The 27290-nt window shown below is 35.3% G+C and overlaps 1 protein-coding gene across 1 annotated transcript in view; it reads right to left on the reverse strand.

Annotated features, from left to right (window-relative positions):
• Positions 1–18926: 18926 nt before the first annotated feature.
• LOC122798749 (zinc finger protein 501-like) overlaps positions 18927–27290 on the reverse strand; it is a 187990-nt gene continuing 179626 nt past the window's right edge. Inside the window, exon 4 of the mRNA XM_044067851.1 lies at positions 18927–21328. Coding sequence (XP_043923786.1) covers positions 20295–21328 — 1034 coding nt within the window. The 3' untranslated portion in view covers positions 18927–20294. The remainder of the gene's footprint in view (positions 21329–27290) is intronic.

The following is a 27290-nucleotide window of genomic DNA, read 5'->3' on the forward strand; positions in this document are numbered from 1 at the left end:
ACCTTTTATTGTTGGCTTTTTGAGAATTTTTAAGTAAAGAAGTTGCTAGGCTGCAGAAGAAGAAAAGTACAACAACAAAAGGTGAAAATGCTATATTAAAGTTAAGACTTAGAAGTGCCTTACATTTGGAAGATGAAAGCTTAACTGTAATAAAGCATTTTCACCTACAGTTCATGGGGTTTATGACTATTTTTTTTAATTGGAATTGGGTATTAGGAGACATGGTTTTCCCAGGAGAATAAAAACAATCCTGGAAATGTCAAAAAAAAAGTAGTGAGGGGCAGCGGGGGGGGGGGGGGGGGGTGATGTTAGCTTGTAGGAGGTTCTGATTGTGTGAAGTGAGAGCAGGATGCTCTGCTGAACTAAAACCTTAAAATGCAAAGAAAATACAGCAAAACATGGGGTAAATAAAACGTGCAATTGTTTTTTATAACAAAAAGTACTTATTCCTAGGAAAAAAGAAACGGTTGCCTGAATACCATATCTCTGACACACTCCCTTTAAAGGCATATCTAATAAAAGCATTATCTGTTTAAATGTATAGAGTCAGTTTAGTTCCGTTGTTAGTTAATGGAATTATATTGTGGTGTATTCCACATTAAAGCATATCCGATAATGGCATTCCTTTGTTTTAATACATAGGTGTCTCAAGTCCTGAGTAGTTCACTGTCATGTTATTTGCTCCACATAACTGCATAGTCCAGTGTGGCTGTGCACTGTAACCATGGGGGGTTATGTGCACATACTGTGTTATTACATGATCATTATGTGAGCATGAAGTCTCTCTGTTATCTAAGGGATACTGCACGGTTTTGCTTAACAAGTAAGAGTTATCTAAGGATATTGCAAGAATGTCAAAGAAACTTCTTAGAAAGGTTATTACTTTAGCTGAGCAGGTTGACTTTATTAAAAGACTTTATAATCAAGAAAGTCAGACTTCTATTGCAACATCATTAGGTGTGCACCAAAACGTAATTTCAAGAATTCTGAAAAACAGAGAAGAAATTATTAAGGAGTGGCAAATAAATACCAACCCTAATCACAAACGCAAGAGGTTGGGTAAAACTGAGGATGTCGAGGATGCCCTGTTGCACTGGTTTGCACAAACCAGAAATCTAAAATATTCCCATAAGTGGTCCATTGTTAATGGAAAAGGCTGACCAACTAACCAAGAACAGAGGGGATGAGGATTTCAACCCTATATCTAGTTGGTTAGAGAAATGTAAGAGACACCAACATTGCATTTAAAAAGTAGCAGAGAAAAAATAGGCACAGATGATTTTGGAGCTGAGTGACGGGTGTCCGTTTTTTCAAACATCATGAAAGAGTACAATGCACAGGGGATTTTCAATGCTGATGAAATGGGGTTATATTGGATATATCATAAACAGTATGCCCAAATCACAGAATACATCAGGTGAGCTTGCTAAGAAGCCACCCATGCTAGATTTGTTACACATGCAGAGAGAAGCATGGAATGAAATTTCACAATCTGTGATAGTAAGCTGCTACAGGAAGGCTAGTTTTGTTTTGCCAAGCCCAGACAATGCCATGCACAGTACTGACAACAGGAGCAGAGATCAGCATGAGAACTTTTGCATCCCTTTGAGCATGACAGTAGAGATTTTGAGCAGGACATTGCAACTGATGAAGAACTTGAAAGAGAAGAAATGGCTGTTGATTCTGAATTTGTCCCAGAACATTGTGCTTCTGGCAATCAGAAAGAAGAGGAAGACAGTGATGATGAGGAGGGTGTGAGGAAGAGAGTGATGATGAGGAGGATGTGAGGAAGACAGCGATGAGGAGGATTTGAGGAAGACAGCAATGAGGAGGGTGTGAGGAAGATGGTGATGATGAGGACGATGTGAGGAAGACGGTGATAAGGAGGATGCAAGGAAGACAGTGATGATGAGGAGGATGTCTTCACTGTTCCAGTATACTTCTGTGACATTATTCAATGTCTGGACATACTGAGCAGATTCATGGAAAAAAAGGGATGTGAGTTGTTTTCCACTTTCTATTAACTGAAGGACATTGTATTTCATCTGAAGCAGCGAACGACTGTTCAGACATCAATAAGATATTTTTCTCTAAACCATGAGGGACTGTATTGACTACTTAAATGTTTTATGTTGTATATTTTTCTATAAAGTTTCTGAAATGTATCACTGTCTGTGAACATTGTCTTATCTAGTATAAGAAAACAAAAAAAGCACATTGCGAATATACAGAATAAAATCTAGTTTAGATGGAAGACATACCATACAGATTTCTAAGCTAGACACATCAAAAATTACAAAGGCTGAATGTTAAGTAGAATAAAGCTAGAATAAAGTGAATACAGTGAATATAGTGAATACATGAATAGATGGTACTGAAGGCTGTGTCAGGTAGAAAAATGATACTGTAATACTAGTTTGCAAAGAGGCTTTTTCTCCTACAATACATCCAGTAGCTGTAATTAAACCCGCCAATGAAAGACTTCCTGCTTATGTAAGAGCTGTAGACAGTAACTTTTCTATAAAGTTTCTGAAATCTGTCACTGTACTTGTTTTTTTTGTGTGTGTGTGTGTGTGTGTGTGTGTGTGTGTGTGTGTGTGTGTGTGTGTGTGTGTATGTGTGTGTTTGTGTGTGATTGTACTGTGTATCCAGCATTAATACATGTAACTCATAGCAACTTCACTTATAAGCATACTCCACTTAAATGCATTAACTAACCTCAGTTCTGAGGCTAAGCATTTAAGCGGAGTCAACTGTACACATTTTGAGGGAGGCCAGAGAATGGCAAACATCTCTGGTCAAAGTGAATTTTTTGTCATCCAGTCTTCACATGCCAGTGCAAACTGAACAGAATTTCATTTCTCTGGACTCAATGTGGAAACATCACAAAGAAGTATTACAATACATCACTACACATGTATTACTGACATAACACCAAAAACATTTAAGAGTCTAAGAATAGTACATTATTGACTGATATTGTAGAAAAACAGACTTTTCTGACAGAATATGTAACCCTGGAGCCACCACCAACATAAGTGAAATGGGAAATCTGATTTTCAAGCTTCTGCCCATTAACAGCAGAGCTGGAGAGAGACAGAACCCCTACAGTGGAGTATTCATATGAACCCCTACAATTAAGCATGCCCGTGCTCCCAAAAGTGTGAGATGATAGTTTTCAATGTTTGGTACTGCTCTTTCTCAAGAAAATGTTCACATTTTGGATAGTTTTCTCCTTTGCTATTTGATTGTGAATAACATGGACTAGATGTTACATCTGAATTCCTACTCAGTTTTGCATTGTGAGTGACTGTCAGATATGACATTTGGTAGTGTCTTAACTTGTCTCAAGAATACAAACATTAGTGTACTAATCACCCTTAAACTTTTGTGTTAGTTTATTTCACAAAACTGTGAATAATATTTTTTTGTATCTCAGATACACATCTTCTTTGAAATGGAACAAATATGTACCCACTGAACTCCATGGTACATAGTATGTTAGACTTTCTTCCTTTAGGTCATTATTGTGCCTCCTATTGCAAAAAGCAAAACTCTGCACTGCATGTTCTATCTGCTAAACATTATATGGAAGTACATTAAATATCTTCACACTTTACTATTCCCCAGATTTAATTCATGTACCCTTCAAGCATTTGCCTTGTCAGTGGATACTTAATTTTTATTTTATTTTATTTGTTTAAGTTTGATGACCGGGGAAGTCCACTGGGCCAAGAAGAGTCAGTTTTCAGTGAAGGCCCAGGGAGAAAAGCTCTACAATAATTGCATGTTACATTTCATATGTTACAAAAGGACATAGTTCATACAGATAATTAAACATTTACAGATAAGCTCCATGATATTTGCAACTGGCTTGTCACAGTGTTGCAAAATGAAAAGACATAATTCAATAGAGAAATTTCAACATTTACAAAAAGTGAATATTTTTGTTATAAACTCAATTATAGGTTTAACATTTGAAAATATACAGCTACTAGCCATTAGTAGGTTAGGAAAATATTATGCATGGAGAGGGTAATAGTATAATTGAGATTGGAGAGTATAGTACAATAGATATTAGAGAGAAAATTGTTTTTTGGTAGGGGAGGAATTGCTTTGGGTGGGATGAAGTAATAGTAGAGGTAGTTGGATGAGTCAGTGCAAGGTGGAATGAGGGGTTTAAGTTGGAGCATGTCAAGAGCATTCCCATTGGGAAGAAAGATGAGAGAGTAGCTGAGATTTGAAATTAGTATGGTTAGGTAGGTTGGTAGGTGTGTGGGGAGAGAGTTCCACTGTTTAGCTAAGGAGTGGGACAGCAGTAGATGGCCAGGAGGTTGTGCAGGTTTGTGGACCTGAAGTAGATTTTGGTTTTGGAACTGAGTGAGCGGTTGGGAATGTAAGGTTTTAAGGAAGTAGCGAGAGCTGGGCAGTTGGCAGGTTTAAAGATTAGCTTGTGGGCAAAGGTGAGTTGTAGGTAACTGAGGTAGTTGGGTAGTTCAAGCCAGTTGAGGGCAAGGAGGGAGTGGCAGCGGTGGGAAAAGTTTTTTGAATTGGTTGCAAATTTGGAGATCTTGTGGTAGCAAGATTCAAGTTTGGATCAAAGGCCAAGATGGAGATTGGTGAAAAGAGGGGCACCATACAGGGGAGTGGGAAGGTGGATGCAAGAGTTTGACTGGTAGAGGAGCTCAGGAAGTGGTTGTGCCTGTAGAGGAAACCTAACTTTTGGTGGGTTTTCTTGATTGCGGAGCAGATGTGGGTGTCAAATTGTAGTTCTTCATCAATAATGATGCCAAGAAGCTTGGTGTGGGGAATGATTTCAAGGAGGGTCTTGTTTTGGCTCTGTATGGTGGATGTAGATTTGTCAATGGAGTTTTTGTTAAAGGAAAAAAACATTAGTGTGTTTTTATTTTCATTTAGTGCCAGATGGTTAGACTGCATCCAGGTTTCTATTTTGGAGAAGGCTAGTTGGGTTTTTGCTAGGAGCTGAGAGGGGAGAAGGGTTAGCAGATAATTGTTGAGTCATCTGCATAATGGATGATAGATGAGTCTGGGATGGATTGGTGAAAGTTGTTAATGAATAGGTTGAAGAGAAAAGGGCCAAGAACAGAAACTTGTGGGGTACCTGTGGGTGTGGGAAGGAAGGGGAAGGTTGAAGTTTTCCATTGGACAGCTTGTTGACAGTTGAACAAGTAGCTGGAAAACCAGGCAATGGTGGTGGGAAAGAGGTGTAGCGTGGAGAGTTGGGATATAAGTAGGGTGTCTGAGATGGTGTCAAAGGCCTTTGACAGATCTAGGAATAATGTGGCTATGAACTTGCCTGAGTCATGTTTGAGGTTTATGGTTTCAAGAAAGGAAAGAAGGGCAGTCATGGTACTGTGGCCAGGGCGGAAGCTGTGTTGGGTAGGGGAGAGGAGATTGTTTAGTGTTAGGTGTGCCATGAGTTGTGCTTGTATTGTTTTCTCTAGTATTTTAGAAAGAGGGGAAAGGATGGCAATAGGTCTGAAGTTGGTGTTATCAGTATTTTTGCCAACTTTGTGGAGAGGGATGATGTAAGCATGGTGTCAGATAGAAGGGACAATATGATTCTTGTATGGATCTATTTATAAGAATAGAGATGGGATAGGCACTGCTGTCTGCAGATTGTTGGAGGAAGGTGGGTGAAAGGTTGTCGGGTACATTGCAACATGGCTTGAGTTTGAGGAGAAGTCTTTTTATAGTGCTTGTGGGGATGGGCTTGAGGCAGAAGGATGTGGTGGAAGGTTGATGATTGGGGTGGTGGTTGGGGCAGGAGGAGTGGTGGTGCAGGAGGGGGGGTGGGAAGGAGGCTGATAGTTTAGCTATGCAGTCTATGAAGAATGAGTTGAGCTGGCTGGCTCTTTCAAGGTTGGAGAGGTTGGGGTCTGGGCAGGGGTTTTCTTTGTTGCCAGGATGCAGCATGGATGAGATGAAGTACCAGAATTTTTGGGGATTTGTTGATTGCAAGGACTGGAGTTTGGAGTAGTGGGCTTTGCGGTCTTTAATTAGTAGTTTTTGTGGAGTATTGTAGTTGCTTATACTCTAGGATGGTGTTAGGGTTTTTATGTTTTTGATATTGTTTCCATTTTATGTCCCTTTGGTGCAAGGCTAGTTTAGTATCTTTTGATAACCATGGGCAGGGATTGGTTTTGATGCATTTGGTTTGGGGGGGGGGGGCTTGCTGATTGATAAGGGTTAGGAATGAGTGGTTAAAGTAGGAAATGGCATCATCTAGAGGAAGGGTTTTTAGAGGGGACCAGTCAGTATGCTTTAAGCATTCGAAGAAGATTAGAGGGCTGAAAGAGGAGAGGTTGTGGGTTTCGATGTAGTGGTGTTGTTTATGCAGTGGAGATGAGAGACAGTCAGCAAAGGCTGGTAGGTGTAGCTGAGAGGATCAGGTAATGTTCCAGCTTTGGTGATAAGGTTTGGGCGAGTTGTTAGGATTCAGTCAATGATGGCACCAGAGGTACCATCTTTATTTGGTCTGATTGGAGATTGTATTAATTGGGAGAAGTTGTACTGGTTGATTGTGTGGGATGGGGCCTCAGAGTTAATAGTATTCCAGTTGATGTTGGTATCAACAAGTATATAGGTTTCATTTTTTATATTGGAGGAGAACCAGGACAGGATGTTTTCAAGAGTTTTGCTATTATCACCAGGGGGAATATAGAGGGCAGTGATACATATGGACTTGTGGTTGTTTATTTTTTAATAAACCTATTATAATTTCAGTGTTGGCAAAGATTGGTATTTTATTGGAGTAGGGAGTTATGGTATGGGAGGTGGGGTAGATTATTGCTACTCCACCTCCTTTTTGTGGGCTCTATTGTTGCAAATGATTTGGAGACCTGGTGGTAGGATTTTGCTATCTTTTATATAGGTTTTCAGCCAGGTTTTAGAAATGGCAGTAATGTTGGGGTGGTTATGGGAGAGCCAGGCATGGAGGTTAGGGATTTTGTTTTTTAGGCTTTGTGCATTAAGTGTTGTAAGGCAAATGGAATTTGAGTTTGTGGGTTGAGTGCAGGGTTTGGTGAGATTGATGTTAGGGATGGGTCCAGGGTTGGGGTGGATGTCACCGACTAGTGAGAGAGAGATGTGGTGGATTAGAAGAGTGAGACAGTGTGTTGGGCAAGGGTAACTTGGGTTATGTGACAGTAGTGATTTTCTGGTATCACATTTAAGAGAGGAGTATAGGGGGGGTTGGGTTGGGAGCAGTTTTGGTTTGAAAAAATAGATTGGGTTAATTATTATTTTGTCACCACTAAACTTTAAGCCTTAACCAATTTCTTTATTTTTTTTAATTTCTAATTCTTTTTTTTTTTACTCAGGCTAGTTTCCCACTGTCAAATTCATTTCTGAGTACTTAGCTGTAATTCTATTCTTTCCCATTCTGAAAAGTGGTATTACATAAATAATTACAACATCTTTTAACAATTCTTGACAGTTCTTTATTAAATATACTCTGTTAGCAACACACAGTCTCCTGCTAATTCTGTAGATTAAGAAGAATCATCTGCAGTGATACAGATGACTTATAAAAAGGCTTTCTGAACATGTCTTTTACAGACGTATAGTCTGTTCCTACCACAATGTCTTCAGATACATTAATGAATGAAAATAGGTATATGTATGGAATTTTTTATCCCCATACAATGCTGCTAAATGTTCCCTTTATAGCTGAACATACATTTGCTTGTATATCTGCAATTAATCTATAGGGAATTGTCTTTTTATCTCCATACAATGCTGCTAAATGTTTCTAATCTATAGGGACTTGTCTTTCTTCTTGTAGGATAACAGCTCCTACAACATTCATGAGCTATTCACATCATTCTGTTTTTAAGAAATGTCTTGTTAAACTTAACATGTTTACAGTATAAACACGGAAATTAAGAAATTCAACATCACATAGTATAATGCAGTGTTAGGAATACATTGAATCATCAAGGTAATCTTATACCATTAACATCTTAGCAGTCTTGGAATTTCAATAGGAACAATTTAAGGCTATCCCAACTGCTAAAAGCCTTAGTATAATTTATAGATCTTGTTCTGATCAATTCATATTCAGTTTTACATACTATTGCTGTAAAATTTTAAAATTCTTTGAATATAGGAACTGAAACTGATTTCCAATTGTTTTGTAATACCTTTTTAAGCAACTGCCAAGAGACTCCATAACAGTCTTTTTTGGTTTTCAGAGATAAAGGAAGTGGAATATTCATTCCTAGTAATGATCTAGTTAAAGAACAATTATCAGACCATAAGCCCCTGAAAACATACTTTTCTATTCCTAATATACATTTAATTTTTCACATTCCATAAACATGTGTATCCAAGCAGCTTTTATTTTATTTAATTTTTGTTTAACATTTGCTTTACTTGGAAAGTCCAACTGGGACCAAGCCCATTTACATCTTTACTACATCTAGAACAGACTGAAGAAGTATTTCACTAAACACAGAGATTTCAGAGGGAGTAACAAACATTCTATGTATATATTTCCACATAAAACATTCCAGTATAAGCTTGAAGACGTTTGACTAACTGATTTAAGCAATAAAGTTTATTCTTATCCTCTAGTGAGTCACTCAGTCAATGACTACCTAAAAAGCTCCAGAAGTCTGCATCAACATTATTATTATTTATAATTAACTTATCTAACTTGGACAGGCTTTTTATAGGTCAATTTTTCCTCAATGATAGCATTCATATATTCAGTACTGGGGGAATAATGTACTGTTCCTCTTCACTCATATTATCTACAAATTCATTTACTTTCTTAATGATGAATAATATTAACTGGTTAACAAATTCATCCAACTTATAATCTTTCATTAAATATTCTGGAGACTTAGCTTTTCCTTTTTCAAAACAAGCAAACAGAAGATAATACTAATCCATTCTGTTTTAGTAAGTTCATTTTAACATGTTTTGCATTTCCTTAAATCTAGAGATGTATGCAATGGGCAAGCAGAAAAATGTCCATTTTGATAATAGTGAAGTTTTAAAAACATATTTCTTAACTGTTTTAAGAGCTTATTTCATACATGCAGAATCTAAAGACTAAAATGAATTTCCTTCTGTGGTAAATTTTATCAACCAGATGAAAGGATTGTTACATATTTCTAATTTATCATATTTGATAAATTTATAAGAATTTTGTCAAATCTGCTCCTGGATGGTTTTTCCTTGACTAGTGTAAGTTGAGGCTATCCAGAGTATAATAGAGTTAAAGCTTACAGCAACAGAAAAAGATTATACACCTGGGAAGATAATACCATCATATTTCCATAATCTTATATGACTTCCATAAGCACTTCTCTGCTTTTTAGGATACAATAAGAATGGTGTTAACATATTTCCATTTTCTTTAAAAGTTTTTTTTGTCAGGTATTAAACCTGTTCAATGCAATATGTATATAATACTGGATAATATAATCATTTTAATAAGTACTAACCTATATTTGAAAGTAAAAACATCCATTCCATTTTTAATAAGAAGTAACACTTCAATTATTTTTTAAATTATTAATAATCTTACTCACATCTTGATAGATTTTTATTCTTATATATTTTAGTTCTTTTTCTTACTAATTATATTTATATTTATCTTTAAACTTGCTAGTAATTCATTTAACACTAAATCAGTTTTATTATTACATTTTAGCACAGATACTTTTTGAAATGCATCAATTTTCTCATCTATTTCTTCAACTGAATAATTCAAATCTCCTACACTTAGTAAAATACCATCTGAAAAAAAAAACTATGATTGACAAGCCTTGTTAATTGAGAATCCATTAATTGTCTTATTGCTTCTTATACTATTAGCTAAGGGTTCAATAACTAATGCAAATAGGACAGGGGACATCGGGCACCCTTGTTTTTGCCTTTGCTTAAAGTGAATCCTTGACAAATGTAATATCCAATTTTCACGTGTTCTTTGGAGTCTCTACACATTTTTTTTTTAATATTCCAATAAATTTTTCTCTAAATTTTAAACAAGAAGTTCCAATCTACAGAATCAAAAGCTCTCTTGATATCTTAAGTTAATTAGGGCCAATTTCTTGTTCATTTGTTCTTTTCTTTTGCTAAATGCTCAGGAAACTAGTTACTGAAATAGCAACATTAAAATACTGTGATATATCATATCAAAATATTTTAATGTTGCTACTTTACTAACAGGTTCCTGAGCATTTCAAAACTGTACATTAGTTCACAGTTCATTTCCCATGCTACACCTCACTATAAATAATTTCTTATAAACTTATTTATCTCAGATAATAGCGGTATATACATTGCAAGATATTTTAATTATTTATTCTTTGCATACTGTGCAGGTGGGCTGGCCCCAACTATCTTTTTCAGCAATGACTAGAGAGCCAAGGTACAAAAAGTGTTGAAAAGACAAGATAAATAAAACCACAGCAGCAACCAAGATCTCACTTATGATGAATGCTCTGGTTGTAATATTTTAAAGTAGGTAAGAACTTCACTTTAGTTGAATTTGTACATACAGAAAACTGTAGATAGCAAACAAGACAGCAAAATTTCACTGAGGTATGTAAAATATCTTTATACAAGTTGGTATCTTATTCACAACAATTTCACCTACATCTCTCCTTTTGAGGAGGTTGTATATAGTCTTGACACTTTAATGTCCGAGAGAACTGTAATGTTAAGTTCATATGGCCAGCTTTTAGGTCCACTCCACTGAGGATAGCCAATTTTTAATTGCACTTGTATGAGGCAATCTCAAATTTGTCAAACACTTCTCAAGGAGTTGGCTGCACTGTATGCATCTTACAGCAAGCAACATCCTCAGATACATTATCGTGGCTATTAGTCATGAATGAATGAATTCATTCATTCATTGCATCAGTAGACATGTGAGGTGTGTGCTGTTATTGAAATGAAGGTCAATGTTTTAGACAAAGAATACAAGTATAGAAAGTGTGTGTGTGTGTGTGTGTGTGTGTGTGTGTGTGTGTGTGTGTGTGTGTGTGTGTGTGTGTGTGTGTGTGTGTGTGTGTCTCTCTCTTTAGATATATATAGATGCAATATATTCCATTTCTGCAGAACTACGTTTTGGTATTCAAATAACTCTGCAGATTTCAGAAATGTTATTCTGTGAAATATTTTGGTTACTGTTACATCATTTTAGTTCATCTGTCACTGTTAGATCATGTAAGTGTGTTACTGGGATGCTGTTTGTATCTGGGACACCACTTCAGATCTTTCATGTTTCAGCTGGGCTACCACTTTAGGTTGTATTTACTTCCTTTCTGGGTTACTGACCTGCATATTTGTCAGTACATTGTACTGCAGAGTTGTTTTACTGTTACTGTGTGGGAGTTTTGGGTCCTATGTATATATTTCTGCTTCCATTATCATAGCTTCCATTTCTACATACCTACTGCACCATATCAAATCTAATTGCTTTCTTAAGTTCATTATTCCCCCTTTTGGGATTTAAATAATTTTGTTGCATCTGTTTTCTAAGAACTTCTGCTCCAGTTCTCTCTGTCTTTACTGCCGTTGTTTTGCCTAAATATGCTTATTTATTTATTTATTTATTTTGTAGTTAAGTAAATTAGTATCCAAAATATCTTTAATTCTTGACATTTTTTTCAGATGGAATGATTTTCACCCCCCCCCCTTGTTATTTAGTAGTATAGTTGCCATTGAGGTTTAGGTTTATTGCATGCTAATATGAAAATATGATTTATTCCATCACACTGTCATTGCTAGGATCAGGATCTAATGCTGTGGTAAGATTTCTTGCCATTGATAAAGACTTTTGCACTGGTTATATTATCAGCCTTAGTCTAGTGCCTATGTTAGATTTGAGTATTGTTTATAATGAAACAAACTGCACACAACTTATATTTTACTTTCATCTTTTCTATGACATCAACAATAGTATACATCAGTCATGTGTTGGTCGAATTCAGTAAATAACAAGGTCCACTATTTGAAGGCAAGCACTAAGGTCTGAAATTAATTCATTTCAAACTTTAATTTCCATTTCTGCACTGTCTCATTCCCGCTGCCTCGACAAAAACAAACCTCCATGGGCTGTGTTTAATTACTCCATACGTTTTGGGTTTCTACTACCATGACAGATACGGAGCCTATTCCTAAGTCAGGGCATAATTAGAATTTATGAAATTAGTAACGTTTAATTCTTTGATGTCAAGACAAGATGTTCATCTCAGCACCTAGAATATGCTCAATATTTCCTCCTTCTGTAATTGATACAGGATACACATATAGGTAGTATATTATGTAGGATTTATTAGTATTTCCCCCTTCTGTAATCATACAGGATACACATATAGGTAGCATATTTATGTAGGATTTATTAGTATTTCCTCCTTCTGTAACTCATATGGGATATACATACAGGTAACATATTTATGTAGGATTTATTACTATTTCCTCCTTCTGTAATTCATACAGGATACACACATAAGAAGCATATTTATGTAGGATTTTATAGTATTTCCTCCTTCTGTAATTCATATGGGATACACATAAAGCTAGTATATTTATGTAGGATTTATTAGTATTTCCTCCTTCTGTAATTCATACGGGATACACATACAGGTAGCATATTTATGTAGGATTTATTAGTATTTCCTCCTTCTGTAATTCATATGGGATACACATATAGGTAGTATATTTATGTAGGATTTATTAGTATTTCCTCCTTCTGTATTTCATATGGGATACACATAAAGGTACTATATTTATGTAGGATTTATTCATATTTCCTCCTTCTGTAATTCATACAGGATACACATACAGATAGCATATTTATGTAGGATTTATTAGTATTTCCTCCTTCTGTAATTCATATGGGATACACATATAGGTAGTATATTTATGTAGGATTTATTAGTATTTCCTCCTTCTATAATTCATACAGGATATACATATAGGTAGTATATTTATGTAGGATTTATTAATATTTTCTCCTTTTGTAATTCATACACGATACACATATAGGTAGTATATTTATGTAGGATGTATTAGTATTTCCTCCTTCTGTAATTCATATGGGATACACGTATAGGTAGCATATTTATGTAGAATTTATTAGTATTCCCTACTTCTGTAATTCGTACAGGATACACATATAGGTAGCATATTTATGTAGGATGTATTAGTATTTCCTCCTTCTGTAATTTATACAGGATACACATATAGGTAGTATATTTATGTAGGATTTATTAGTATTTACTCCTTCTGAAATTCATATGGGATACACATATAGGTAGTATATTTATGTAGGATTTATTAGTATTTCCTCCTTGTGTAATTCATACAGGATACACATACAGGTAGTATATTTATATAGGATTTACTAGTATTTCCTCCTTGTGTAATTCATACAGGATACACATTTAGGTAGTAAATTTATTTATGTAGGATTTATTAGTAATTCCTCCTTCTTTAATTCATACAGGATACACATATAAGTAGTATATTTATGTAGGATTTATTAGTATTTCCTCCTTCTGTATTTCATCTGGGATACACATAAAGGTAGTCTATTTATGTAGGATTTATTAGTATTTCCTCCTTCTATAATCCATATGGGATACACAAATAGGTAGCATATTTATGTAGGATTTATTTGTATTTACTCCTGTAACTCATACAGGATACACACATAGGTAGCATATTTATGTAGGATTTGTTAGTACTTCCTCCTACTGTAATTCTTATAGGATACACATATAGGTAGCATATTTATGTAGGATTTATTAGTATTTCCTACTTCTGTAATTCATACAGGATACACATATGGGCAGCATATTTATGTAGGATTTATTAGTATTTCCTCCCTCTGTAATTTATACAGGATACACATATAGGTAATAAATTTATGTAGGATTTATTAGTATTTCCTCCTTCTGTAATTCATACAGGATACACATATAGGTAGTATATTTAAGTAGGATTTATTAGTATTTCCTCCTTCTGTAATTCATACAGGATACACCTATAGGTAGTATATGTATGTATGTTTTATTAGTATTTCCTCCATCTGTAATTCATACTGGATACACATATAGGTAACATATTTATGTAGGATTTAGTATTTCCTCCTTCTGTAATTCATACGGGATACACATATAGATAGTATATTTATGGATGATTTATTAGTATTTCCTCTTTCTGTAATTCATATGGGACACACATATAGGAAGCATATTAATGTAGGATTTATTAGTATTTCCTCCCTTTGTAATTCATACAGGATACACATATATGTAGTATATTTATGGATGATTTATTAATATTTCCTCCTTCTGTTATTCATACAGGATAGACATATAAGTAGCATATTTAAGTAGGATTTGTTAGTACTTCCTCTTTCTGTAATTCATATGGGACACACATATAGGTAGCATATTTATGTAGGATTTATTAGTATTTCCTCCTTCTGTAATTCATACAATATGCACATATAGGTAGCATAATTTATGTAGTATTTATTAGTATTTCCTCCTTCTGTAATTCATATGGGATACAGCTGTAGGTAGCATATTTCTGTAGGATTTATTAATATTTCCTCCATCTGTAATTCATACAGGATACACATATAGGTAGTATATTTATGTAGGATTTATTAGTATTTCCTCCTTCTGTAATTCATATGGGATACACATATAGGAGGTATATTTATGTAGGATTTATTAGTATTTCCTCCTTCTGTAATTCATATGGGATACAAATATAGGTAGCATATTTATGTAGGATTTATTAGTATTTCCTCCTTCTGTAATTCATATGGGATACACATATAGGTAGTATATTTATGTAGGATTTATTAGTATTTCCTCCTTCTGTAATTCATATGGGATACACATATAGGTAGCATATTTATGTAGGATTTAATAGTATTTCCTCCTTCTGTAATTGATACACGATACACATATAGGTAGTATATTTATGTAGGATTTATTAGTATTTCCTCCTTCTGTAATTCATATAGGATACACATATAGGAAGTATATTTATGTAGGATTTATTAGTATTTCCTCCTTTGGTAATTCATACAGGTTACACATATAGGTAGTATATTTAGGATTTATTAGTATTTCCTCCTTCTGTATTTCATATGGGATACACATATGGGTAGCATATTTATGTAGGATTTATTAGTATTTCCTCCTTCTGTAATTCATGCAGGATATGCATATAATTAGCATATTTATTTAGGATTTATTAGTTTTTCCTCCTTCTGTAATTGATACAGGATACACATATGTAGTATATTTATGTAGGATTTGTTAGTATTTCCTCCTTCTGTAATTCATATGGGATACACATATAGATAGTATATTTATGTTCATAGGTAGGTACTAGGCTGTCTGCCTGAAGGCATTTATAAAACTACCCCGAATGTGTTGGCTTTTGCCACCCCCTTAGATTAGTTCCCTGTGCCTCTGTCCAGCAGAGCCACTGAAGTGATCCCCGGGGTAAATTTCTGTTTCTCATCCACTCGGCAAGGTTTCTCTTTAAGAGTGTTAGCGAGGAGCTCTGCCTAATGTAGATTGGAATCTTGTTCCAAAGCATGGCAAGTCTCTGTGACAGGAATCTATCCCTCCAGCACATCCTATTTATTGTTGTGGTGAGGTTTAGATCCCTAGAGCGTGTGGCTCGATGGGAATAATCTTTTCTTTAGGTGGAGCATGTCCATCTGTTCTGGGATGGACATGGCCTTGTATGTCAGGCAGAGATTACCTCTGAGTAGGCGGTATGCAACCGAGTACAGCTGGAGTTTCTTCAGTTGAGCTCCATAGGTCATCTGTTTGAGGCCAGTGATCCTCTTGGTGAGGTACTTCTGTGGTTTTTCCAGCTGTTGCAGGTGTCTTGTAAGATACATCCCAAATCGGGCATTGCACTCTATGATGGGCCTGATGAGCGATAAGTAGAGGGGCACAATGACCTCTTTTGATCTGTCTGTAAACCCTTTTGTGATAAGGTGTGCCAAGTAAAAGGATTTTCTAACCACTTTGGCAATGTGATCATCAAAGGAGAGTTTACTATCTACTTGGGTCCCCAGATCCCTTATTACGTCTTCCGTATTTAGGGGACTACTACCCATGTGGTAGTTTGTGGGTAGTTTGTTTTTTCCAAAGGGAATGAATATGCACTTTTTGGCATTAACTTGAGGCCATGATTTTGACACCAGGTGTCCGTCTCAGTGAGACCCTTTTGGAAGATGTCTGTGTCAGCCGGAGAGTCAATTATAGCCCCTAGTTTGCAGTCGTCTGCGAACATGGTCAGCCATAGTCCTTCTGTGCTTGCCTGTACCTCAGAGAAGTATATGCGAACAGGAGTGGTCCTAGGACTGAGCCCTTGGGAACGCCACTTGTAACTGGTTTAGAGTCAGACCTAGCTCCCGTAACTCTTACCATGTGGGTTCTGTCCGTGAGCCAGTTGGCCACCCATCTTGTGACTTAGGGGTTTATGTTCAGGCTGGTGAGCTTGTCTATAATACCAGAATGGGAAATGGTGTCAAAGGCCTTTGCTAGGTCTAGGTAGGCTGTGTGTACCACCTTTCCCTCATCTATAGCCTTGGTATCTGTCTCAAAGAAGTCCACCAGGTTTAGGAGGCATGATCTGCCCTTAACAAAGCTGAACTGGGTAGGGTCCAGTGTTTGAAGGTTCCCAATGTCTCTGTTAATGAGGTCCATGATTATGTGCTCCATAGCCTTGCAGACCAAGCTAGTCAGGCTTATAGGGTAACTGTTCCCGGGGTCTGTTGTGGCTCCACTTTTGTGGAGCGGAATAACTGTTGCTGTGCACCACTCTATGGTAATGTACCTGTGGAGAGGCTGATTTTGAACAGTGTGTTTAGGTGTGGGGTTAGTTCGTCTTTGAGCTCATGTATGACGCAGCCTGGGACACTGTCCAGTCCCACTGATGCTGTGTTTTTGGCTTTGGAGAGGTGAAGTTTGCACTGAACCTGTCTGCCAGGATGTTGGCAATATCAGTCAGTTCAGTGTATTTTGTACCATTCTGCACCAACTCCGAGCAGATCTGAGCATTGCCATTTAGATTCTTGACATAGCTAAAGAATGCCTTGTCATTATCTTTGGAGTCCTTGATCATTTTTCTTTTGAAACTCGCCTTGGATGATTTTATGAGGGATCGTAGTTTCTTGTTGATGCTGATCAGGGATGTCTTCCTTTCTTGGGATTTTACTCTTTTCTGTACTAGTTTTCTCCTTCTGTTGTATAGCTTGTTTATGGCAGGAGTCCACCAGACTGGTTTCCTTTTCTTAGAGGAGTGAGTCTTGGTTTTTCTTGGGATAGCACAATCCATGCATTCTTGTGGGTGCCCGTAGAATGCATTAGTAAAGGATTTTGCAGCTTGGACAATGTTATCCTTTAGCATGGGGGCTTTGAAGCTTTCCACCTTGGTCTTAAGTAACGTGAAGTTTGCTTTTGAAAAGTTTTTCACAGTGGTTTCTTTGTCCGGGGGTGGGAGCGGAATGCGGATATCCAAAGTGATTTGTTTATGGTCAGATATAAACAGTGAGGCATTGACCTCCAGTGTGGAGCACCGGTCACCCATGTTGGTGATGACCAGGTCCAATATGTTGTCACTTCTGGTGGGAGTGGTGACCAGTTGATCCGGGGCATTTGAGTTTATAAATTCTAGGAAATGTTGGGCAAGGGAGTTAGTACTTGAGTAGTTCTCCCAATTAATGTTTGTGTAATTGAAATCACCCAATATTAGGGTGTTTGTTAGGACCTTTATATTTCCCAGTGTTTCCAGAAATGTGGACTGCGGGTCCTGGGACATGGTGGGTGATCTGTAGTAAGCAATAATTAGAATTGCAGTTTTGTCCGTTGTTAGTTGCACGTGGATGATCTCTGAAGCATCGTGCTGTGCCACTAACCTGGAGGTGTGGGTATCCTTGATGAATATGGATATGCCCCCACCATTTGTATTTTGGTCCAAGTTCTGTGGCCAAAATGTATGGCATGAGTTGTAGCCTGGTAGGATTTATTAGTATTTCCTCCTTCTGTAATTCATACTGGATACACATATAGGTAGCATATTTATGTAGGATTTATTAGTATTTCCTACTTCTGTAATTCATATGGGATACATATATAGGTAATATATTTATGTAGGATTTATTATTTCCTCCATCTGTAATTCATATGGGGTACTTGTAAGGGTATCATATTTTTGTAGGATTTATTAGTATTTCCTTCTTCTGTAATTCATATGGAATACAAGTATGGGTAGCATATTTGTGCAGGATTTATTAGAATTTATTTTTTCTGTAATTTATATGGGATACATGTATGGATAACACATTTATGTAAGATTTATTAGAATTTCTTCCTTCTGTAATTCATATGGTTCAAGGTTCCAATGCCCCTCAACAACTTTTATGTCCTACTGTTGGACAGTTTCCAGTGTAATATCCTTACCACATTAAGTCTTTTAGTACACAAACTTTCAGACATAAGTGAATCACAACCTCCAACAAGATGACTCACTGTTATTCATTATATACTGCAAACCTTTTGTCTGCACCTTTTACTGTTTCTATTGATTTTATGAACCGATGGACATGCAGTCCACTAACTTGACTTGCCTTAACATTTCATCTTCGGGTTTGAATTCATCTTGCCTGTGTGTTTGTCCAAGTAGTTTTCTGTATATCCATTCCACTACAGTTCTGGGCTTTCCCTTTTCAGCCTTTTTTTCCTGAACACATTTTTCACATTCTTTTTTTTTTTTAAGTACTTTTTACTGTGACCTCATTTTTGTCAATTTTTCCTAAAGACATCTACTAACTAGAGCAACTATGTCATCTTAGACTTGTTTTCTTCATGACAAAGAAGTTTTACTATGTTTGGCTCAGATGATGTTAATAACTTTATATGCTATCCTCAAACAACAATTTATACATGGGGCGAATTTCAAGGAGGTCCATGCCTCATCCAGCCCAAGGGATATACATTCATGCCAAACAATGTTTCTTGCATATCAGTTGATGAGTATAAAGCAGTTTTCTTGTTTTCCTATCATACTTTTTCAGAACCCAGTCGATTACACCAAAGCTGTAAGTTAGAACAGGAAGTGCAGGTGGATTTATAACTTGAACCTTATTCCTAGACATCAAATCAGTTTTCAGTATCACTTTCAGTCATCTAAAACATTTCCTTACTAAGCTTTGTTCTAATCTGTTCATGCTGTATTGCTGCCCTGTCATCTATTCTTAGATATTTATATACTCCCTCTTGTGCATTATTTTTATACGTCATTCCTTTACAAGACTTATACTTTCTTGATTATTCATATTTCCTGCTATAAATGCTGCTTAAGCATATTTGTTGAGACCAAAATTACATTCTTATTATATCTGATAGGATTTTAATGACTTGTAGTTAAACTTTCAAATATTCATCAGATGAGCAATGCATTCTTAGATAATCCACAAAAGGCAGGTGACATGTCTTTTGAAAAGAAGACTTTCTTGCAATCAGACTGAATCCATGACCTAGGCTAAGTAAACAGCTTAACAAATTTAGAGCAAGGCAACAAAAGCAGTAATGGTTACAAAAAAAAAAAACTTGGAATATTCAATACTGGATTTTTAAACCCTGGAGAGTAATTTGCCCTATTTTTGTGGTTCAACTGCAAAGTAGTTTGCCACTTTTTTATAGTAATGACACCATAACATTGATGTGTGGTGACTTTTGTACATTTGCGAGCATTTAATAATCCATGAGTGAGGAATACCGTTAAATGCTTTTTTGCAATTTATGCAATACTAAGCCGTCTGTTCTTTTTGCAAGTCTCCATTATGGTAATGTCTAGCCAAACATGATCCTTAATGCAGTAGGGATCTCTTTTATCCCCCTTCTGTTCTAATGTCATGCTGTAATATTTATCTAGATGACTACATACTCTGTCTGCATCAATTCCTGCATGTAGTTTATACTTTGTTGTTGTTGAAAGACAAGTTATTGAATAATAGTTCTTATGGTAATCTACAGTTTCACTTTTTAAGTATGAGACTGTTTTCCCCACTGTTATCCAGACTGTTGTCAGTCATTTCAAGGTGCACCTATGAGTAGTTTTTTTTCTCTCCATTAAATCATATTGCAAACATTTTAATACTTTGAACCAAACTTTAGGCATAGTGAGTGCACCTCGTGTTTTTCAGTTGGGATCCTTTCCTAACTTTACCTGAGTAACAGTCTTCTTTCCAATTCACATCCTCTCTATTAAAATTTGCTACTTTTTTGCCTGCAGTGGATCCTCTGATGCCTCTTCAAAGTACTTGCCTGTCTGAAGGACTTGTAACACATGGCACATTTATGGGGTTTCTGGCCAGTGTGGATACATTGATGACGCTTCATACTGTACTTTTGTGTAAAACTCTTATCACATGTGGTACATTTATAGGGCTTCTGCCCCGTGTGTATATTCTGATGCCTATACATATGACCCTTCTGCCTAAAACTCTTACCACATGTGACACATTTGTAGTTTTCCTGTACCGTGTGGGTACTCTGATGACTTACCATCTGTTTCTTCTGTACAAAACTCTTGTCACACATGGTGCATTTATAGGTATTCTCTCTAGTGTGTATATGTTGGTGCTTTACCAAGTTACCCTTCTGTATAAAACTTTTGCCACACACAGTACATTTATAGGGTTTCTGCCCAGTGTGTGTATGCTGATGCCTATACATATTACCCTTCTGTCTAAAACTCTTACCACATGTGGCACATTTGTAGGGCTTCTGTCCACTGTGGATTCTTTGATGAGATGTCATATTACTCCTCTGTGTAAAACTCTTGTCACACATGGTACATTTGTAGAGCTTCTGATCAGTATGAATTATCATATGTACTGTTAAAGTCTTTCTGTCTATAAAACTCTTGCCACATGTGACACATTTGTGAAGCTTCTCTTTACTGCATATCTGCTCTTGTAATGCCACTGTGTTATTTTCTCTTTTCCCACTGGGCATTAATTGATCAGTTAAATCATTAGCATTGAATGTTACACTGTTGTTGTAATTAAGATGACTAAGTGCCATTTCCATGGGAGTTTGGAGATGCATTTCTAGTTTGCTTTTTTTGATAAACTTCTCATTACTTTCCTTACAGTTATGTCTGGTTTCAGAAGGCACTGCATTTTCCCTTGTGAGTGACATCTTATCTGAGACGGCTTTGTTAAATTCAACATCCTGGGATTTCTCATGGAATGACTGAAGACTCTGAATCTCAAAGAAATCTGCATTCCTGTTGACTTAAAAGAAATAAAAACACTGTGTAAGAACATGTTTTCTTGCCATGAGGCTTACAGTATAACTTTGCTATTGTGTCCTTGCACAAAGCATTTTTTTTATTCTAACTATAGTAAACAAACAATGGACTGTTGTAACAAAAAAAATACAATAATGACTGTCACAAAAAACTCTACCCTGTCATTATGCCTTACTGTCCTTCTAAATACATTTAACAATTATATATGGTTGGCTGCTTCTCTTACTTCTGCAAAAGAGTTTCCAATAGTTCATCTGGTGCACTTGCCATCTAACTGTTCCTTATAAAATAAATTCCTCCTATTTAACCCCAACTTCATTTAAGAGCATCATGGGTGTTTTTGGGCATAAAACCCTACCCAGAAAACAGTGAAAAGCTAATATAATTATAGTTATAATAAGAGAAAAGAGGATATTAGTTGTACTTTTAAAAAGTAATAAACTCCACAGTTTTCCAATAATGTGGATTTAATCATTTAAAATCCTCTATAATGCTAGAGAACTGTTATGATGTTGTAAATCTCCTGTTCCATTTGACATATTTAGGAGCTAGTAGGTATTAAACAACTACACTTTATGCCTTAATTTTGCTGCAACATGCAATTTCCCTCTGATGGAATAGTAAGACTGCTTGTAAATAGGCTCACAGGTACATACTTATATACCAGGCTACTGACCACTAGGGCCTTTATAAGCCTACCCATGCAAGCCGTCACAGCTGTGTCCCCAAGTATCATGGGTTTTTATTTGGATGGGGTAGTTTAGGAAGTTTACAGAGGTTATGTGGGAGGTATTTTATCTTGCACATTACTTTCTGCCGATGTCCATCAGGGTCTTGTTTAATATTTAAACATTTTTGAGCTTAATGATTTTATGAATAAACTGTATTTTGTGTGTAAAATTTTACATATGACAAATTTTCAATACTGTCCAGAAACAAATTTAAAAAATAGGGTAAAACCTTAACTATTTATTCAACAAAATTAATACAACTAAACATTCCAAAAGGAGATAAAATGTCTTTAGATTTAGTAATTTTTTAAAAAATATAAAACACAAAAAAATACTACAATGCAAAGAGGAAAGTATAAAAAAACTGAACCTTACCTCATATATTAATTCCTTAATGTAAGACAAATTAGGTAATGTAATCAAGTTGTTAAATATAACAAATTACACTGAACTGAATGTTTTAAATGCCTGAAAGAAATAGAAAAGGCAGAGGTATAGAAGAAATATTATGAGCACTTAGTAAAAAGTACAGAAAATGTAACAAGATGAATACAATGCAAACTCATATTAACAAGGGCATTAAATACAAATGTAATGACTATAGTAATTATATATTAAAATAACAAACTGATAATCAAGAAGTTATACAACACACAAAAAAATAAAAAAGAGGTATTTTGCATTGACAGGATAACACCTGAAATGTATAAAATATCCCGAATGCACATAAAACATTTAATATAACTGTCTAGTGGAAATACTCATTAACTATCTCTATATTAAAACAAAAAAAAAAATCTAGGTGATTGTTCATCTCACTGACATAACTTTGTTAAATGTGGATTATAAAGCATCTGTCTCAATATCTTCTGACAGAATAAAGGGATACTTACTGCAATTAACAGACAATGATCAAATCAGTTTTATAAAGAGAGAAACCCAAGGCATTATAAAACATGTAGTTCATATAGGTTATTCAGCTAATAGTGATGAAGAAATAGCACTATTTAGTTGTGATACTATAAAAACTTTCAATGAAATCACTTGGGGTTATTTATTTATGTCATTAGATATATATATGGATTCTCTAAAACAGTTATGAATCTATTGTAAATGCTATATATATGACAATAAAACATATATTAAAATTGGTCTTCTAATTTCAAGAACAATAGATAATCAAGAAAAGCTCTGTCCACTATCACACACACTGTTTGCCTTGGTAAGAAACACCAGCAAATGTAAGAAATAATTTAAAAATTAAAGGTCTTCAAATAACTATCTATTGATCAAAATGTTGTAAGTTGCAGATGATATTCTTTTAGCACTTACAGATACTGATTCTTCATATAATCAAATTAAGAAAATAACTACAAGCTTTAACAAGATATCTGGTTTTAATTCCAATGATAGTAAAATTAAATAATTATGAATTGTGAACAAAATTATAGGCTGAAGTCTAAAGAAATATATAATGTATATAGTGAGGGGAGCACTGAATATTTTGGAATAACTCATAGCTAGAAACAACTCAAAATTAATGCTCAACAAATATTACAAGTAAACTCCAAATAAGATTATATAAAACTTTAATAAAGAGAATAAATTATTCTTTACATTTTGCAATCTTTTTTCTTAATAAAAAAATTACATTGCCAAAAATTATACTTTATACAAACTATGGCTTAGTTTTCTGCTAAAACTCAAATAAATAAAACGGATAATGCATTGTAACAGTAAACCTAATAAACCTAGAATAGCTTTTGAGAATCATATTAGAAAAATAGGATGAAAGGAAATGGGCTTTCCCAAAATAATATCTCATATAAACGCATTCAGCATTAAAACTATAGCACAGTATTTTTCGAGTATGTACCAAGTTAATTGGAAAAATGCATCTACATCATTACATGATCAATAAAACTCAGTTAAAATCATAATTCAATAGATAACATGTATGTTTTGGCTTATAATCCCAAATTACACTCAATATAACACAGACATTTCTTGAACAGAATTATACCAATAGCATCCTAAAAATATTCAAAAACTTAATATAAACATGTTATTTAAAAACTGATTTTATTACATACTCACTATTTTATTTATTATTTTATTTTATTTAACATTTGATGACCGGGAAAGTCTGACTAGGTTCCACAGATCCTGTTTTCAGCAGAGGCCCAGGGAGAAATGCTCCAGAAACATTTCTTTAGAATGTGGGAGGAAACCGGAGTACCCAGAGGAAACCCACACGAACGCAGTGAGAACATGCAAACTCCACAAAGAAGGCACCCCAGCCGAGAATCAAACCAGAGAACCTCTTGCTGTGAGGCGACAGCATTAACTGCTGCACCACTGTGCTGCCCATAAGACTATGTCTTAATAAAGGTGTGCTAGAACCCTGCAAATGAAAACAAAATATCAAACTGTTATGGGAAAAATCATATCTGGTACAATAGTATTGAAAACACAAAAATAAAGACTGTTGGAAAAGAATAATAGACAAATAAGATTGAGTTGAGACAGATTAGCTTGGAAAAATCAGTAAGAGATTATTTCATGAAAGTAATCAATGTTTTAATGGCACGGACATACAATACTTTAAACTCTTAGAATAAATCACCAAATACAACATTCAGTATGATAAAGAAGCATGTTATATTATCAAACTTAGATAAAACAGAGACCACAGAACAAATATTTTTGAATATTATACTGGAAACATATTTAAAAATGATGACTCAAACTTTTCTGAAGCATTACTCTACTGGTGGATGAAAACTGAACTCTCAAGCTTGAAATAAGCGAAGTGAAACCCCCTGATGAATAGTTCCTACACAGGCAATAACTAATGGTGAGTAGGGCCAGCAGTAATGCCCTTTTAGGAGGACTCTCCCCCTTCTTCAAGTTGGTGTGACTGTGAAGCTGGTGTAGATGTGTCTAGGGTTTAGTGGTTCCCTTGCATAAAAACACCATTGCCATTTTTTCAGCAGTGGGAAGATTCTGATCTTCACTGCAGTTGTTTTTTTTCAACTAACAGTGGAAGTCTTCTAAAGATAAAACTCATCTTAAAATCCAGAAATGAACAACATCCTCTGTGTTTTGTAGAGTTGATACTTGGAATATTTAAATAGAACCATGTATGTACCTGGTAAAATAGCCAAAATAAACAAGGAAAACAATGCAAACTGTAGATGTAAAAATAATTTAAAACCAGACTAGAATTTTTTTTCTATAAAATGTCCTACTATTAAAGAATATTAAAAAGTCAAAGGTTTTCCGAAGCACTCTGCAGTGCTGTTTTACACTATACTCCTTTGTCTGAGTATTTAAACAGTACTAAGTATCTTTTTATTTTCTATATTAGCCATAGCAAGAAAAGTAATAACTAAAATTTCATTGAAAAATACAAATCTAAATGTCTCGATGACTTCTACCTTGTGAAACATGTTTGTGATGAAGACATCATTACTACGAATGTCAGAAACACTGAACAGAATATAAAATCTCATCTCTAGCAAAAAATGTCATCCCTTTTAGACATACAGGATGCTGATGCCACCATGAATAAATGAAACTAATAACATTTGTACTTGTCTGAATGAAAAAAATATTTTTACAGCAGAAAAATAAATTAAAAATGAGCTTGTACCAAGTGTAAATAGTTCTAGCAGGTTACTATCTCGTAGAAAAACAGCTAAAACCTGAGATGATTGTATTTATTTTATTCATTAATACAGAATAATTTATTTTGTATAATACATGATTGAAATATAATGAAAACGGGATGTGTGATACCTCAGTCAACAAAAAAATCTTAAAATGCTGCCAGTTATCAACTCATTACAAGGTCTACAATAAATTCTGCTATGAGTAAGATTTAAGTTGATTATGCTACAAATCGAATGCACTAACATTCACCTCCATTCTACAGATACAATATTAGTTGTTTGGTAAAAGAGAAAAATGTAGGAAACTGACAAAAAGTATATTTTGATACATTTATTAATTGGGTATGCCCACTGGAAACAAGTATCCACTTTTCTGGGTGACCCTTACTTTATCTGCATATCCAGGAAATGTAATATTTACTCATCCTTGTTTTGCAGATTTGTAAAAATGCTGCCAACTGTATGCTCTGATTTAAACTCATCTTTGGCATAATAGAGGATCTTTGGCATAATATAGGGATTGAATGGCAAACATTTTCTATCGGTGGTGAAGACCAAGAAAGCCTCTTTGTTGAGGTGAGTGCTACTAAGGGAGCTGTCTTCTGAGTTAGGAATTTCAGGAAGTCAGTAACAGCTGGTTAAAAAGGTGCTAGGCACAATTTCTCCAATACAAAATTTAAGTTCTATAGGCATTCTCAGGTGTAAAATCCAATTTATGAACTGCTTAACTAATAGCAAATTTATGAGTTTATTTGTTTTTCTTGACTGGGAAAGTCCGATAAGGCAGAGCTCAATTTCAACAGAAGCCTGGTGAGAAAAGTCTTAGTATAGTATTGAAAACAACGGATTAACATAACATACTTTCATATTCTCGCAACGCAAACACAACCACCATCCAAATGTAACTCATTTTTCCAAATAGCATCTGTCCAAAAGCATAGACCCTCAATCTCACTAATTTAAAGTAACACAAACTTCTGTTCTTTTTGCTCTATCAGTCCCTGTCAGCTAGCAAAACTAAACCCCTCTTATCAATACTTAGTAACAACATAGAGCATGTCAGATTCTCTTTACCTGCTATCACATCTCCGCTCTGCATTCAGGTAACAAACCTACAAAGCCATACCCATTATATAACACTTACCTAGCAGTACCACTACACAACGCTTACCTAGCCCATCTCTCACTACCATTACACAACACTTACCTAGCCTGTCTCTCAGTACCATTACAAAACACTTACCTAGCCCATCTCTCAGTACCGTTACACAACACTTACCTAGCCCGTCTCTCAGTACCATTACACAACACTTACCTAGCATGTCTCTCATTACCATTACACAACACTTACCTAGCCTGTCTCTCAGTAGCATTACACAACACTTACCTAGCCCGTCTCTCAGTACCATTACACAACACTTACCTAGCCCATCTCTCAGTACCGTTACACAACACTTACCTAGCCCGTCTCTCAGTACCATTAAACAACACTTACCTAGCATGTCTCTCAGTACGATTACACAGTACTTACCTAGCCTGT

Source organism: Protopterus annectens, chromosome 3.part1 (assembly GCF_019279795.1).
Source record: "Protopterus annectens isolate FY-2018-M chromosome 3.part1, PAN1.0, whole genome shotgun sequence".
Lineage (NCBI taxonomy): Eukaryota > Metazoa > Chordata > Ceratodontiformes > Protopteridae > Protopterus > Protopterus annectens.